The sequence below is a fragment of the Prinia subflava genome, chromosome Z, assembly GCF_021018805.1.
Source record: "Prinia subflava isolate CZ2003 ecotype Zambia chromosome Z, Cam_Psub_1.2, whole genome shotgun sequence".
Lineage (NCBI taxonomy): Eukaryota > Metazoa > Chordata > Aves > Passeriformes > Cisticolidae > Prinia > Prinia subflava.
In genome coordinates, this window is record NC_086283.1 from 56,075,943 (window position 1) to 56,093,130 (window position 17,188).

The 17,188-nt window shown below is 40.7% G+C and overlaps 1 protein-coding gene across 1 annotated transcript; it reads right to left on the minus strand.

Moving 5' to 3' along the window:
- Positions 1-346: 346 nt before the first annotated feature.
- On the minus strand, positions 347-16,657 carry ISOC1 (isochorismatase domain containing 1). Its single transcript, XM_063422911.1, has 5 exons — positions 16,272-16,657; positions 6,613-6,732; positions 6,156-6,359; positions 5,676-5,792; positions 347-1,803 (listed from the first exon to the last, which is right to left on the minus strand). Exons 1-5 carry the CDS (start codon positions 16,569-16,571, stop codon positions 1,657-1,659), a joined length of 888 nt encoding a protein of 295 aa, XP_063278981.1. The 5' UTR covers positions 16,572-16,657; the 3' UTR covers positions 347-1,656.
- Positions 16,658-17,188: the final 531 nt, after the last annotated feature.

Sequence of the window (17,188 nt, forward strand, 5' to 3'; positions counted from 1 at the left end):
TCTGTTGATTTATATAAGCAAACTTTGTACTGCAAAGAAACACAATTAATATACCAGAAAAGAAGATTAAAAGTAGGTCAGTGATATAGGGCAAGAATTCTTAACACAACTTGCATCCCAGCCTCCAGCTTCAAGCATAAGGTTAATTCTTCATACTCTAGAGTGTTAAATAACAGTGTAACTAGATGCAGAAGACAAGAATCATTCGACATTATCCACCCTTGATCTTTACACAAAATTCTCATGACATCCACAGAACTTCCACAGCTGTACAAACTAGAATAAGGTCCATGGCAAACACAGCTTTCAGGATTTGCTCTACAATAAATATCACAAGCAAAAGAGAGACAGCAAATGTTATCTCTTTATTTGTTTTGAACATATAAAGGTTATATGAAACAATTGTAACTATTTTTATTTATGAAACAATTCTTTTAGAGTCATCTTGTGGGGAAAATAAGCAATTTAAAACAATATGTGTACTTTAACAGCTTTTCTACCAAAAAGATCATATTTAGTATGACATCTTCTAGTACTCTTAAAAAAATAAATGTCTCAGGCACACTGTAAACTTTATACAACATTATTTAATCCCCTAGAACATGAAGGAAGTGCCTTTATGAACAATCACATGTTAAAAGACTAGTTCTAGATAGAAAAAATATATATCCTTACACTACAGATGCTATTTTTCTGAAGAATGTTTTTAGACCTATTTTTAGATTCTATTCAAACTCCACCCAACTACAGCCTACAAAAAAAGCACAAAAAACAGAGAACCTAAGCCTCCTTTCAGAGCCCTCTTGAGTAAATTGGATAGAATTATTCAATCTAACTAAACTGGGGGTAAAACGAAGCAAAATAAATCTTAACATATTAGTAGATTTAACACTCAAACCTGAAAAGTTTTCATTATTAGACATCATTAGCATTTACAATTTAAAGCTTTGGTAATATTCTCAAGTTCTGAAGAGTTTACACTAGTTCTTTACAAGGAACTCATTACACAACCATACTCTGTATACACTAGAGTAAAGTACAGCCTTGGGCAGTCAATTTCAGTATAATCAAAAGTCATGATGCAGACTTCAGCTACCTAGGGCAATCAAACATCAGCTCTGCCTGATTTATGTGTCTTGTCTATGAAGCAAAGTGCTTAAATTTTATCCTAGAGAACAAAAGCGCACATATATGTCATAGATCTTACTCAGTTTTAATTTATGCCCTAATAAAATACTTCATTTATATAGAACATTAAAGCATATCACATTGCATTTTTCCAATAAAACAGGACATCACAGAACACTTGCAAAGCACACTATCAAGAGGTGCCACAGAAATATGCATTTTTTGAGCTGTTACAATCAGTGTATAGTATGGACTAGCAGGCACCTCTGTTAATTTATTTTTTTAAAATAAAGAAATTTGACAACAAAAGAGTCCTGTGGTATTCAAAACCTCTAACAGCTGTAACTAAACAGAACATACTGACACCCAGACATATAATCAGACAATTTTGGTAAGGCAAGCACAAGTATGTCAATTTTTATTGTTACACTCCTACCAAAGTTTGAGCACAAGAAGGTCTACATGTGCGCTTACAGCTTTCCTTCCTCTGCAAAGAGGACAGTGAGATCTGCTTCCTCCACGCCTGCTTTAAACTTTGGAAAGGAGCCCTGACTCAGGGGCACTTGCCTTAATGAGATTTTGAATTTCTTTGAATTTTGGATGTTCTTTATCAGCTACCAGCTGCAGCAATATCGCTTCGCTAGTAGTAACTATAATTCCAGTACGTGCAAGACGCTGAAAAATAAAAGAGCAGAGAGGAAATCATGTAAGACATTTGCAAAAGTGAATGAGTGAATTTTGAAAGAAAAGATAGAGAGCATTTTTAAAAACATCTCCTATTAACGAAAGTACTGCCAATTACATTCCAGCATTTCTTAGTGGTATAATGTATAAAGCTATGATGAAAATTGACTGGGTTTAGATTTTCCTACGGCAAAAGGTTGCTCTGGATTACAAATGAGGCTTTCTACTTGAACTGGATTCTTTCCCCAAGTCAGATTTAATAGTCAGCAGCCCCACGCATTTTAATAACAACTCTTTCCCGTTGCATAACCCAGAGGACAGCTTTCTTCACTCTCATGCAGATGAAAAGCCTGGGGAAAAATAAAACAGCGAGGTCGAACCTAACAGCATTAAGCAAGAAATTTCTCTTTCAGTCCTTGTACCACTACTTCAGCTTTTCGACTACAGAGCACACTAGCAACAACCTCTGGAGAAAGAAGGAAAATCTCTTCTACACACATTATAAATCATACTGGCACAACAGCAGCTCTTTTTAAATGATTTTTCATTAAAGACAGTAACTCCAAAGTCAGTTTTCACAGGCTGCAGGATAAAATGTATGGCTGCAGAGGACGCAAACCAAAAGAGGTCTGCTAGATCTTGTAAGTGTGCAACTCAACAAGGGCTTGGGCTTCATATAGCTCAAGGCACAGGACTTATTGTAAAGTTATTGGACTTTTAAAACTGTGGTTATTGCTTACATAACAAAGTTACCTTCAGCAAAGGCTGACCAACCCATGTCCCCCATAATTTTCCCAGCTATCACATTGATACTTTGGCAGTAAAACTGTTCATGGAGTCACCTTTCCCTCCCTCATGCTGCATGCTCCACCACATCTAATGGGATCCTGAATGAGCTAAAGGAGGGCAAGAGGCAGAGAGTAGAGATATGTACATGCAGGTTTCAATTGTCATCATTAAAGCAAAGAGAAGCTCCAAACTTTCTAGCTGTTCAACTACAAAGCAACTGATGAAAGTTATTAACTTTAATGGACCAACCAGTAAAGTATATGTAAACTACATAAATAGAGTCTACGTAACAGCAAACTAACAAGGTTGGATTTACTGAAGTCAATGCTTCCTGCTTGCCATTTACAGCAATAAGCCTTGCAATGTTCTCAAGCTGAAACAAAGCAGCTACCTTCCTCAGCTTTCCTACTCCATACAACCATATCTGTTAAACCTCACACACATACAAAAAAAGGAAAAATAGGAAAATTAGTATGAAATATTATGAAAATAAATGTTTTCAACAAGAGCCTCTCCAAGAATAAAAATGTTTTGATTTTAACTAGTATGGATGAGAAAAAATTTAGACCCTTAAAAAATCATTGCTCTCTGTAAAATTGATTGAAAAGAGAGAACATCATCTCTTTAAAAGCAAAACATACCATGTCAAAAGAGACTGGCACTGCCTTATACCTTTCCTAGGACTAGATAAAATTTTTATAGATTTCAGATTAGCAGAAATTAAGAGATGTATTAGCTAAGTATATTGGATGATTTCCAAGGAAATCACAGGTTCTCTTAGAATGTTGTCTTTGAGAAGAAGGAAAGTATTGACGGTATGTTGCATCCACACTGCAGAAACAAGTAGAAAAGACAAAGAAGAGAAAAGAAATCCAGCAGGAGCAGACTAAGTTGTCTCAATCCGAGACCAAGCACTGGCACAAGACATCTTTATCAGACAGGGCAGAAATTCAGAATTGTCACAATCTTAAACTGTTGGGCTGAGTTACTTCATCAATGAAAACTTTGAGATTTTTTTGGTTTCGGAGTGTTTTCTTGTCTACAAGTCGTTGCCTGCTGTCACTTTTAAGCACACAATAGAAGTGGAGACAACCTGTTATCCAAGCAGACATGAAATCTTTTGTTATCAATTAAGTCAAATTGCACTTCCTAGTACACCTCCTCAGATATTTACATATTCATCACCAGCACAATCAAAACACATTCTGTGTGATGGGAAATGTGGAGAACTGAAGGGACAGGTGGGACCAGATGTGAGTTATTTGGGGTTGCTGAGGAAGTTAGTTGTCAGCACTGCAAGGTCACTCTTTGTTATTCCTGAAAGGTCGTGCTGAATAGAGAAGGGTTGTGTTATTGTGAAAGGGCAAATGTTACTCTCATCTTCCCAGAAAGGTAAGGAAAATGGTCCAGGAACCCTAGTCAATAAAACTCACCTCTCAGCTTGTGTAAGTTTGCACAAGAGAATGTTGGAGTCACTCATTAAAAGAATGTGACTAGGAACTGTAAGCTCTATGGTGAACTAAAGCAGGATTACCCAAGACTTTGGTATGCTGCCACTTCCCTAAGAAATGTAACGCCACAGTCCATCAGGATTAAGGACATGTCCAATACACGTCCATTTCTCCTGGTCTCCTCCTCCCAAGCATGCCCATATCTTGCTTGCTCTAGCCCACATCCCTCAGTAGCATTTTCAAGTGAGGCTCTGTAACACAAGAAGAGGACAACGCTGGTGTGTGCTGCCATGTGCAGCAGAGAAGGTGTTACTGCTGGCTTAACACCACAGAGCAAGTGTTGGCTGAATCATACCGTAATGACTGATGACATAAGGGACCACAGCAAAATGTTTTCTTTTGCTGAGAAAGCATTGCAAAGGTGTACCAAAAAGTTACCTAGAACTGAAAAAATTACAGCTTTTGCAAGCAATCACAGTTTTAAGATCAATACCTTTTTGACTAGAAAGTAAAGCAAAGTCAGCTAGTCACTGTTTTAACCTTTATTACCTTGGCCCAACTTCTATGCTTACAGACACAGTTCAAGTGATAAATGTAAAAAACATACACAATAAGACAAACAGATTTCAGGTTTTCTGTATTTGTTTTGTCTCCTACTGCTGCCGCACCACATTGATTTGTGAAGTCCATGACTTCAGTTACTCCTGTACTCTGTGTGTGTCCCTATGCTCTATGTGACAGTTGACATTAGGTTTCCACTTAATGAAAGGTCACAAGCCTCATCAATCACTATATGCTGGGGATTTCTCTTTAGCCTTTAAGAAATTAAGTCTTCTCAAAATCTATGAAAAAGTATAACATGCTGTGGTTATTATCAGTTTCTACTTCAAATAACTATTAAGGCTTGCAGCAAAAATTGCAATACTTAATGTATATATCATGACTTTCAACAGTGATGCCTGTAGGGAAGTTAGGAGTACATCATCAAAAAATCATTTGCATGAATTTGCTACCACATGGTTGTATGTGCTTTTAAATCTTCTTGTTATATTTATCTCCACTTTCTCAACATTTAGTTTGACTAAGCTCCTAAAAGCAGGGGGGAGGGGAATCTTTACTATAATCAGGGTCTTGCGATTAAGATTTAATTTGCACTGATGAGGAAGAGCAGAAGGAGGCACAGAAGTACAAGGAAATTTGAACAGGATCACATATTGTATTTCACTGCACTTCAAGACTTTCAACACCTGAATAAATACTCTTTGGAACAACAAAGCCAAAAGCTTTATAGCACTTTTACTCTCCTGTAGAGATAACACTGCACAAAGGGATATGCTAAAATGCTAATGTTTATACAGAGTAATTTATATTGGATGAAACAATCACTTTTAAATTCCAAACATCCCAAACTGGATTATGCATATTAAATCATCATTTAATAAGGGAAAAAAAAAAAGGCAGTACTTCTCCATTTTCAATGCTATTTTAAGATTCAGAGCACTCATCTCTTCTCAAATCTACATTTATCCACTGTTTTGTCCATAAAAATTCCTCGTTAGCTTACAATAAGCAGGACTTAACATACCAATCTAAGGCAAAGAAAGCCTTAACTAAGAAACTTACCTCAAGGGCAAACATTCTGTCCATCATACTTCTCGATGAGGTGGCATCAGCTACAATATGAACTTCCAGACCTCTACCAATTAATTCCAATGCTGTTTGCTGGATACAGACGTGTGTCTACAGGGGAGAAATCAAAGGCAAAAAGGCCACCAAGAAACCACTATTACAACTGAAGGTAACACAATCACAAATTAGAGTTCAAATACATATTTTTCTACCCCTGGCAGTACTAGGGAACTCAATATGTATTTTAAATGCCAGCTAAGATTGAGAGAAATGCCTGTAGTTTACAAGTACTTCATCTCAAATTTCATTATCAGATAATATTAAAGACAACACCAGAAATAATTTATTCTTTGGAGAATATATAAGCTCTAATTAATATAAATTGAGTTGGTTTTTTAATTAAAGAAAGTGGTAGCCCCTCTGAGGGCCAACAAACATTCCCATAAACCAGTACCAGATTGGCAAGGCACCTACTTCTACTCCAAAGAGAACAATACTCCGGACGCCAGGGATCTCTGCTAATGCTGCTTCAACCTCTGGCAACACCATTGAAAATTTTGTCTTGGGAAGCACAAGTTTAGCTCCTGTTAAATCAATTTCTTGCACAGTGCTGCCAAGACCTTTGGGATACTGTTCAGTGACAATAACCGGAATTCCCAAGAGCCGTGCACCTTGGAGCTGTAAGGAGACAGAGACAAAAACATTAAAAAATCCACAAAAAAAACAAAAACAAAAAAAAAAAAAAAAAAAAAAAACAAAAAACAAAAAACAAAAAAAAAAAAAACAAAAAAAAAACCACCACACAAAAAAACCCCACCCCAATAATAACAAAGACATTGTTATTACCTAATACTAAGTAATCGTTAGACTGTATGTAAAATAATACTTTACCGTGAGTGATCAAAAAGGAAAAAAAAAAAAGCAAACATACCAGTCGTTGGCCCACACTGATAATATCACCAAAGTATTTGATGGCAGGCCGGAATCGTTCTTGCATGTCACAACAGAAAAAAACAGTGCTTGAGGGTGTCAGGTTGCCCAAAGTAGTAATCTGAGAGAAGAAATAAAGGTAATGTTTTCCATGGCAGTGAACACCCTTTCAGAAATGCAGCAGAATGAGGGAGAGTCTTTGGTACCTCTGCCAGACTACGGATTTATGTTACTTGGAGTCAAAATAGGAGAAAAGTTTTTCAAGCTTGATTTTGGTATGTTTCTAAATTCAAACAAATAGCTGATACGGAACAGTATGGTATAGTCATCAATATGTAATCAAGTTATTAGGTGGAAAACGTAAGTCAACATAAATGCACATGGAAATTTCTGAACTCTGAAGGGGGCAGAGGAACATACTGCCTAAATTACACCAAAAAAAGAAGTACCAAAAGGAAAATTACATTCTTCAAATTCGTTTTTATATCCACAACTCTTAGAACTGATATAGACTCAGCATAAAATAAAGTTAAAAAAATTCAGACTTCCACTTGCTTTCAAATATTTTATGTGCACACATTTTCAATACTTCCAATTTGATTTGTCTGTGACATCTTTTAGTACAACTCTGATGAAAGTCCCAAGGCTAGACTGAAGATAGAGAAGACTAAATAGTAGAAATCAAATTGAATGCATTTTAATGACAAAAGTAATCTCCTAGAGTTTTCCTCATACAAGCTACTGAGTGGGGTAGAAGGGAGGGGAAAAGAAAAATAAATCAAATACTTAATTTTCTTACACTTAGAGTGCTTTGTATTTGTATAAATAAATTACTTGCACTACCTGTAGAACCAAAGTAGAAGGCTTCAGATGGAAGCTAGAGGGAAAGAAAAGAGCTACATACTATTATTTAGTTGTAAGGCAACTCAAGAGAAATTACATCCGTTCAGAAGCTTTTCAGCAGACAGATAAATCAAATTGAATAAAGAGCTTCTCGGAAGTACCCATTAATTATATACACTTCATTTTCTGCAATCTGAGGCTGTAATGTTTTAAACTGAAACAAAATTACAAAATCCATAAAAGAATGTATTTTGGAAGAGGGCAGATGTATTGGGTTTACGTGACCAGGTTCTGCTAGTGAGGGAACGCTATAGGGGTGGCTTTTGTGAGATGCCAGGAAGAGCCTCGTGTCAAGAGAGCATTAATGCCAAGCTGAATCCAAGACAGATCTGCTACATCAGTGATGCCAGTGACAACTCTGTGCTAACATATTTAAGAAAGGGTAAAAAAAAAAAAAACACTGTCCAACAGCAGCTGTGAGAGGAGGGTGAGAATATGTGGGACAGACAACCCTGTAGACACTAAGGTCGGTGCAGAAAGAGGGACAGGAGGTGCCCCAGGTGCTGGATCAGAGATTCCCCTGCAGCCTCGGATGCAGACTGTGGTGAGGCAGCTGTGCCCCTGCAGCCCATGGGGTTCCACAGCGGAACAGAACTCCACCTGCAGTCCGTGCAGGACTCCACAGCAGGGCCTTGAAGAAGGCCTGCAACTGTGACTCTGAAAGGCCACACTGAAGCAGGCTCCTAGCAGGACCTGTGACTCTCTAGGGAGGAGCCCATGCTGGAGTATGCAGGGAAGGACTGCAGCCTGTGGGAAAGACGCATATTTGGGAAGTTCATGACATACTATCTCCTACAGGAGGGACCCCACTCTCGAGCAGGTGAAGAGTTTGAGAAGATTGAGTGGCAGAGGTGAAGTTTTATGAACTGACCGCAAACCCCATTCCCCATTCCTTCAAGCTGCTTGAAGAGAGGAGGTAGAGAAGTTGCAAGTAGAGTTAAATCTGGGAAGAAGGGAGGGATGGAGAAGAAGTGTTTTTACATTTGCTCTTATTTCTGGTTATTCTACTCAGTTATTGATTAGCACTATATTAAACTAATCTTCCCAAGTCTGTTTTGTCTATGATGGTAATTGGCAAGTGATCCCTCTCTGTTCTTATCTTGATGCACGAGCTTCTTTGTCCTATTTTCTCCCCTCTGTCCTACTGAGGACAAGTGATGTAGCAGCTTGGTGGGCACCTGGTGGCCAGACAAGGTCAACTGATTACAAACAAATTTGGAATCAATAAATATTAGTTTCAAAACTTTCACTGATTCACCACGTGTCTCCAGAGTGAAATGCTGTTGATCTTAATTCCCAAGGTCATGCTTAATAACGGCCATGCCCAAACATATGCAATGGCCTCTTCAAACTGTTGGGAAAATTACTTGTATGCTAACAATTGTAAATACTAAATTCTCTCAATTCTCAGATTCATTACACCACTACTGCCAAAGCAGCAACCATTCATAAACATGGTTCCACCAGTCCTTGTGAGCCAAGCAGCAATACGATTAATACAAGCAGTTACAGAAGCAAATGCAGTAACAACCCAGTGCAGATGATGTAACACTGGGCTCACTGATACCACAGGAAGACAGAAAACCATCACAAGAGGCATTAGGAAAATCTTTTTCACCAGGAATATAGAGCTGCACTGAAAAGGGTTACCACCACTATGAGATCTCCATCCTTGGAGATTTTCAGCATTCACCAATGCAGCAGCTGATTTGATCAAGGGGTTAGGGAATGCAGCCTCTAGATATTTTTCCCAAATAACACTTCTGCAACTCTATACCATGGTCATGAATGAGGCCTGGGACCAAGAAAGATTGGACATAAAATTAAATAACTACCTTGTTCTTGGATACCATCCATCTACATGCTTCAACAATGCAAAAAGCAGTTGGTGGGCAGTATTAGTGTACAATTCAGCACCACAGGGAGCACCTACTGTGACCCATTCCGGCTCTGGCACTTACTACCATCACAGAAGTCAATCATGAGATTTAACTTTCCTACTGCTCAGCAATAAAAATAGAGTAAGTGGAATAAACAATATTTGCAAATGTGGTTCCTACTCATAAAAATGCGTCACTTTGTCTTAGCATTTGTACGACAAGCAAAGACAATTATTTTCTCCTTTAAATCTTTCCATCACTTTAAAAGCTGCACCAGGGGAGGTTTAGGCTGGACATTAGGAAGGATTTCTTCACAGAAAGGGTGATTACATATTCGAACAGGCTGCCCAGGGCAGTGGTGGAGTCACTGTCACTGAAGGTGCCGAAGGAAAGGCTTGGAGGTAGCACTTGGTGCCATGATTTAATTGACATGGCAGTGTTCAGTCATAGGCTGTACTAGATCTCAGAGGTCTTCTACAGTCTAATTGATTCTGTAATTCTGGAATTTTTAAAGACTTGTGTGAACTACCACGAACCATCATGGATTGTAGAATGACCTATATGAAGTTAATCTACAGCCTTGGTATGCACCCTCCTCTGCCACTGGAGCAGATGGCACTACCATCCCTAGCACAGGAATAAAGTGAATAGAGTAGGAAAGTCTTCAAGAAGCTGCACAGTCTCCCTCTACAGAAGGATCAAACAAACCACATGGTCTGACCTATCGGCAAGAGAACTCTGATAAAACTCACCCCACAGCTTTGTTACCTTTACCATTCAGTGTTTTCTCATCCAGAGCTCCTTTGCTGACATTTAAGAGTGTTATTTCCAGTTAGGTCCACAGTGAATTTGAAACACAAGAGCGTTACCATCCTGCTTCACATGGATAACCATGTGCAAAACTTATTATCATACTTCAAGACTCAGACCTTTAGGTCTCCCTTTGGGCGTCCCCCTCCCCCTTCTTATTCTAAAATATATCTAATGCTTTTAGTATTTCTTCCTACAACTCAAATTATTTTCATGGTCCTCCCTGGGGTAGTTTTCAAATTGCAGTCTGGAATGAAGCACTCAATACTACTATCACAGCAGTGTTTCTCTGCCCATACTACCTCACTGCTCTTAGCAGGGCCTCAAATATCAACCAATTCACAGCCCTTCCAGGGCCTGTTTATTTTGTACTTTCCAGAACAGTATTTGCTCTTTTCATAATTGATGATATTTAGACTCCTGAGGTGCGTTTTAAACTTATAAATCATCCCCTGAACTCTCCCTCATCTTCTATTTGTGTAGCTAATTATTTCTGCATTGCTACTTCCATTGTGAAATGCATCTTATTGCACACTGTTTCTCCAACTTGTCCTGAAATACCTGACCTCTGTTTCTTCAGATGCTTGCAGTTCCTTCCAGCCTGGGATCTTCTGCAAAAACAGTATTCGCCCTAAATTTTGTCAAGGACAAGGACAATGGAATAATTAAAAACAGTGGATTTGGAAGCCATCTTAATCAGCACAATTCAATTTCATTCTAATTTGACAGTGAAGTACAGAACAAAATTGATTGTCTTTCCAGCTAGGGAGGATCCTTATTATAAACTTCCACTCAATCTCATATGTTTATGACATACGTTATGTCAAAAAGCACAGGGAGCTGGAGCAAAGGCACTGTATCTACTTTTCTTTATTGTCAAGTTGGTTTCATATGATTTAATTTATGCCTTCAGATTCATACCAGCAGGTCTCCAAAATAAAGTTGTGTCAACTGTATAGTTACTAAACAAAACCTTTTAAAATCTAACACAAATAATTCATATATTGATTTTCATATTTATTTCTGATTAACTTGCTCTCTGAATTGTGCCAGAACAAAAGGAAATTGGAAGAAATAGATGCTAAGATCAAAGACTCAACACACTTGCTGGTGTTACCTGGAAGAGCAGATGTGGGAAGGACAGAGTTCAGCAGAAAGCAGTTTGAAATTAAATTTCATAAATAGCAGCTAACACGGTCCATAAATAAATTCATGTAAGCATTTGCTATGTATAAAGGAAAGGTTTCGTTTACTTTAGTATGCCATGTAAATCCTACTGCTCACTTGCTTTCAATGCCATCCTCCCCTCCAAAACAACGCTGTGTCAGGGTCATGGGACACCTCCACATCTCCTGGCAGTGAAAATCACCCAGACCTCCCCAGTGCTACATCCCAAAGAGCTGCTGTGAGGGCAAAGCTACACCTAAACATCAAACCTGGGTTGGCACAGCAACACCTGTTTGATTTCACTGCAGAAACAGGCCGGCTGGGCAAGGACTGTGAGCTGCTGCAGCCACACAGTACCTGCCTGAATCCACCCTGCATATAACACCTACTCAGCCACAATTACATTACACACTTGAACTCAAAATAAAAGTTAAAAAAAACCCTCAAAACTCAAACGTCCTGAAGCTCCCCTCAACAGTATATAAGCATTTCCATTTGTTATGCTTCATTTCTCTTAGGATTTTTTGTCCTCCAGCTGAAGGTTACCCAGACACAACGAGAATAGGTACATCAAATGGCCACGTAACCTGATGCAGCTCTTTTACCCAGCTAAAAAAGTCATCTCTAGGACCTTGTCCAGACCAGGATTTAAAGATATGTTGTCACAAGTAACATACAGCTTTAAATCCTACTGTAGAAAAGACCTAGGTAGGAAAGGAGAGGTGATTTTTCACATCTGTATCATCTCTGCTGATTATTATTAACCAGACAAAATGTGATTGTGATGAAGTACTATAATTACAGCTTCAGATCTACAAAAATATTCACATATACTGGCTTTTTTATCTGTACTTTCCTGATCAAAGTCCAGAAAATCACGATACATACAAAATGAAATTCCCCTGAAGTATTTGTAATGAATAGGAAACTGGAAGCAAAGAAATAACCCCATTCAACATCACCAGTGACTTTATAAATCTCATGTCAAGGCTACCTACTAAAGGGCAGACGAGGAGCATGTTGCAACCTTGGTATTTCAAGAATGGCATAAAAGAGACAACAACAAAAAGAAGCTACCACCTTTTCTTCTATATTTCTTAAAGGAAATCTGTAAGATTCAGTTGTACTTTACTGCCTTTCTTTCAAATGAAAAAAAATTAATAAATTCAGTTTGATGTATTTCAAGAGAAAAATAGGTTACAAGTGTTTCAATTTAGAAACATAAATATTTATCTTAAGCCAATGTGCAGCCTTTTACATGTAATTCAGCATTTTAAAAGGACAGATTTAGTTAAAAAACCACATGATATACATTTAACTAATGTACAAAAGTCTTCAGCAAAATTTAAAATTACTAAACTGCTTGCTGCAGAGTAAAGATAAACAAACAAGGAGGCTGAATTTGAGGAAAAAAAATACTCTTTCAGTATTTTCAGCTCTTTTTTCCCCTTCTTTAATGTTCCATATGCTGCTTTTCAAAAAAACTTATTTATTTAGGAATGTACTAATGTATCAAAATATGTAATTTCTCCCTAAAACCCCCAAATAACACCCCTGCAATTTGTTCTTCAGCTTTTCCTGATCTTAAGAAAATGGACTTGGGTTCCTCAGTTGCTGTTAGTTCTAGTTCCAGACTATCCAAACAATATCAGATATGTGCAATGAGAGCAAAAATCTGTGTATTAATTCTTATATTTACCTTATCATGTAGCAACAGTTGAATATCATTCTGCAAGCAGTTTTTTTCAAGAAATACAAAAGCCTGAGACACCAACCTGTCTCAAAAAACCATTCTGAAACAGACATGCTTTATACAATGATGTCAGCAATAATTTTACCCCTTTAGCTTCAGTATCTTCAGGTTTACCAGTTTGTAAATACAGAGCACAAGTCCTCCTGAGGAGAAGCCACCTTGAAGCTATGACAGCAACTGTGAAATAGCCTCTCTTGGTTACATATTTGAAAGCTGCCTGAACTCCCCTGTTACACAGCTGTAATGTGCATATAGCTGTCTTTTCTTTGGATGTCACCAAAGTCTTTTTCCTTACTTCTCTCCTCCAAAGGCAGCAACAACAGTATGGGAAAACACAATAACTTTGTAGCACTGCATTTAGAAACGATTCAAGTGGTCCTGCATTCCCTCACCCAAACTATAAATATTATAGTCTTCTGTTAGAAGACTTCTAAAATAATTAAAGGTTATGAAAAGCAGATACAGTCCCTCCAGGTGGGAGAGGCCTGAGGAAATGCCCCCCTCACTGCATGTCTGTGGTTGAGGGGTTTATTTGAATTGAGGAGCGACAGCCAGGCAGAACATCACGGCGTAGCGCATCCCACCAGCCAGCCTAATTTCTGTAATTTTTAAAGACTTGTCTGAACTACCACAAACCACCATGGACTGTAGAATGACCTATGTGAAGTTAATCCACAGCCTTGGTATGCACCCTCCTCTGCCACTGCAGCAGATGGCACTACCATCCCTAGCACAGGAACAAAGTGAATAGAGTAGGAAAGCCATGGCCATGGCAAGCTTAAGTGTCAGGACACACAAACCAAACAAATGTACATATATGAGGATGGCACAAAGCATAAAACAACCAGAGAGCAAATGTCCCTGTACAGACCAAGTCTTGAACTGAGTTCATGGAGTGGCTTTCTAAGGGAAGCACATGGCAATTTCTCCATGAGATTACTGGCCCCCTCAGCTGCAAGGACAAGAAACTGAAACAGCCCAGTCAAATATCATTTGATGCTGACGTTTCATGAACTATTGTATCAAAAAGCATCCCTCTATGACAGGCCTGCACAGGAATCAAAATGGAAGGATAACATTCCAGAGATTATGGACACTAGCTGCCTTAAATGTTAAAATGTTAACTTCAACTAAATGCATACATATACTTCATAAAACAGGCATATAAAAACACTGAAATTATTGTCTGGGGATACAGTTGCTAGTATCTCTGAATTTTAATTTTAAACCAGAAATATCTTTCTAAATATGAAAGTCTAATCACATCAGTGAGCAAGAGTTGTCCCTCTTGAAACATACATCCAAAACAGTGATTCAACTGACTGTGCCACACACAGAGTTGACAAACCAATGTTGTGTGTAACTGCAGATAAAATATCAAGGATGGAGGGAGGAATGGAGAAAAGGCGTGAGGGAAGGAAAAAAGGGCATATAATAGTGGCATTGCCTGAATGAATACACAGAAAGTATAATATTCCCATCACTAAGTCCTAAAGGTCTTAAAAAGCACAGCTGTGTCTGTATCATAACAAATATTTCTCAAACAAGTGATCGCTGAGCACCTGTCTCTGGCTTAAGGCAAACTGACTGACATCATTGTGATGTCTCAGTTGAGATGTCTTCAGCTCGTTCACAGCTGCTGAAATATATCAACGAATAACCCACAAATACCATCCTTTTCATATCAACAGCTGCAAGTGTCACAGAACTCCAACAGTATTGATGTAATTAGCCAGTCAAACAAGCAATTATGCATAAAATATAGGTTCATGCTGAATCCCTGCAGTCAAAGCTGTCTAGCGCATTTGCACCCTGGGAGCGTGTATCCTTCCTTGTCTCAATACTGACCTTTATTCCAAGACGTATGTCCTGCTACAAAAGCTTAAGCTGCACTCACAGTTTCAGTGCAGAAGGCATCTGCAAGGGAGTCTTTGCAGAACAGTGATCTGCATGCACAAATGGGAACTAAGATTCTAACCTGCAACACTGTTATATGTCCAGAATACAATAATTCTGTTTTTTAAATCCTTGCTTTAATTAACATCCATACCAACTCTTTTTGCAAGTAGGAAAGACTGTTCCCTTTCAGTTTTTCTGATTGGGCTCCCATAAATTCTGTTTTTACAACACAGAAACACTAAAGTTTTAAACTGAATATGTGACTGTATAGGATGAATCAATAACAAAAAGATGCCAAGGGCACCCTTGATATACACTGTAAGCAAACAGGCCACCCTGAGAGTTTATGCGTACAAGACACTATGATTAAGCAGAGTTTACAAACAGGACAAATTAGCCATTTCTGAAAACATTAAGAGAAGATAAGCAATGTTTCAGCTTTTTTGATAACACTTTTCCAACTTCTTAGAAATGTTGGTCAGGCAAACTAAAACTTCCCAACTATGAATTAAAAAAAATATTCTGAATGAAAACAGCAATAATATGGGGTTTATTACTGGGATTTGTTGTTGGGTTTTTTCAAGTCAAATTCTTTGATACAGGAGAAGGGAAGAAGCAACGCGTTTTGAGTGGAAGTATTACAAAACACAACTTGCACCAATCTCTAGTGGGCATAGAAGTAGCTTCATGGGAAAGCATCTGTAACTGCATCTATCTGGCAGTCTGGGTTCCCAGTTTGTGGCTACAGAACTACCAAGCTACAAACCTGTATATATCGGAAAGGCTTCTCGAGGCAAAGAGGGATACAGAGGTCCTGACGAGCTACAAGTCAAGATACCGAGCTCTGGCAGAGTCCACTTTACCGGCACCCTCTGAGTTTACACCTCGCAGCATGACCTCTGGTTAAGGCCAGGTAGCACCAGCCGCCTGATTTAACGAAGAGCATTGATTTACTTCAGCGACCTGACTTGTTTTCCTTTTCAAGACGACAAGTAAGTTCTGGCGCTAGTTGAAGGCAAAGCCCATTTACCACACGCGTGTGGCGCAAAGCGCACCTGCCTTCCCCGGCTTAGGAAACCAAAAGTTTCCACCACGGAGAGAAGGTGAGCGCGGGCTGTGGGCGCTGCGCCCACGGTCCCAGCCCGCTCCAGGATCCCCCGCTTCTCCCGAAGGGGCCGGGGGCTGCCGCGGCGGGACGGGACGGCACGGGCCGGGCTGCCCGCCCTCACACGCACCTGTGGCTCTTACCTGGATCTGCAGCGGGACCAGGCGCACCTTGCAGCGCTCGTTGACCACGAAGCCCTTCGGCAGGTCGATGTACTGGCTCCACTCCTCGGCGAAGAGCTGCACCACGAACTTGCGGTGCATGTCTATCTGGTCCCCGTACAGGCTGAGGAACTTCTGGATCAGCAGCTCGTAGCCGGCGCCGTGGGGCACGCTGGAGGGCCGCGCGAAAACCGAGAAGCAGAAAAGGACGGGCACGGAGCCGCCGCCCGCCGGCGCGCAGCCCCCGCCGCCCGGAGCAGCGCCCGGCTCCGCCGCCGCCATCTTCAGGGACCGCCGAGCCGAGCCCCGCCAGCTCGCTGCGGTCCGCGCCGCTCCTCCTCCCGCCGCCTCCTCCCCCCCGGCCGGCCGGGCGGTGCCGGCGGGCCCCAATCCCAGCTGCGGCTGCTCCTGCTCCTCCTCCCCGCCATGGGGCTCGGCCCTGCCGCGCAACCCCACGGGGCTGAGAGCGGCGCCGGGTGTCTCCGTCGGGCAGACGCGGGCTCCCAAGGGCGGGGGCTCGGTGCCTGCCTGCTCGGCGGACGCTGAGAGGAGCAGCCCCAGACGGGCGCGCCCGCCCTCGTCCGGGCGGAGAGAGCCCGTGCTCCCGGAGAGGGGCAGAGGGACACGGCGGCCGTGGCGGCCCCGGCGGGGCCGTGGCAGGGTCGCGGCCCGGGGCAGGCAGAGCCCGCCGCGGTGCGCGGGGCAGGGCAGGCTCGGAGCGCGGGCGGACACCGGGCCCAGCCACGGCGGGGAAGGGCGCGGCCGCGTCCCGTGAAAGCTGGGAAGGAAACCTGTTGGTAGAGCCTGAAACATGCCCGGCTGCTTTGGAGGGTGGTCCACCCAGATATGGATGGGGACTGGTAGCTGAGTCCTCGCACGAGGCTTCCTTCGGAATTGCC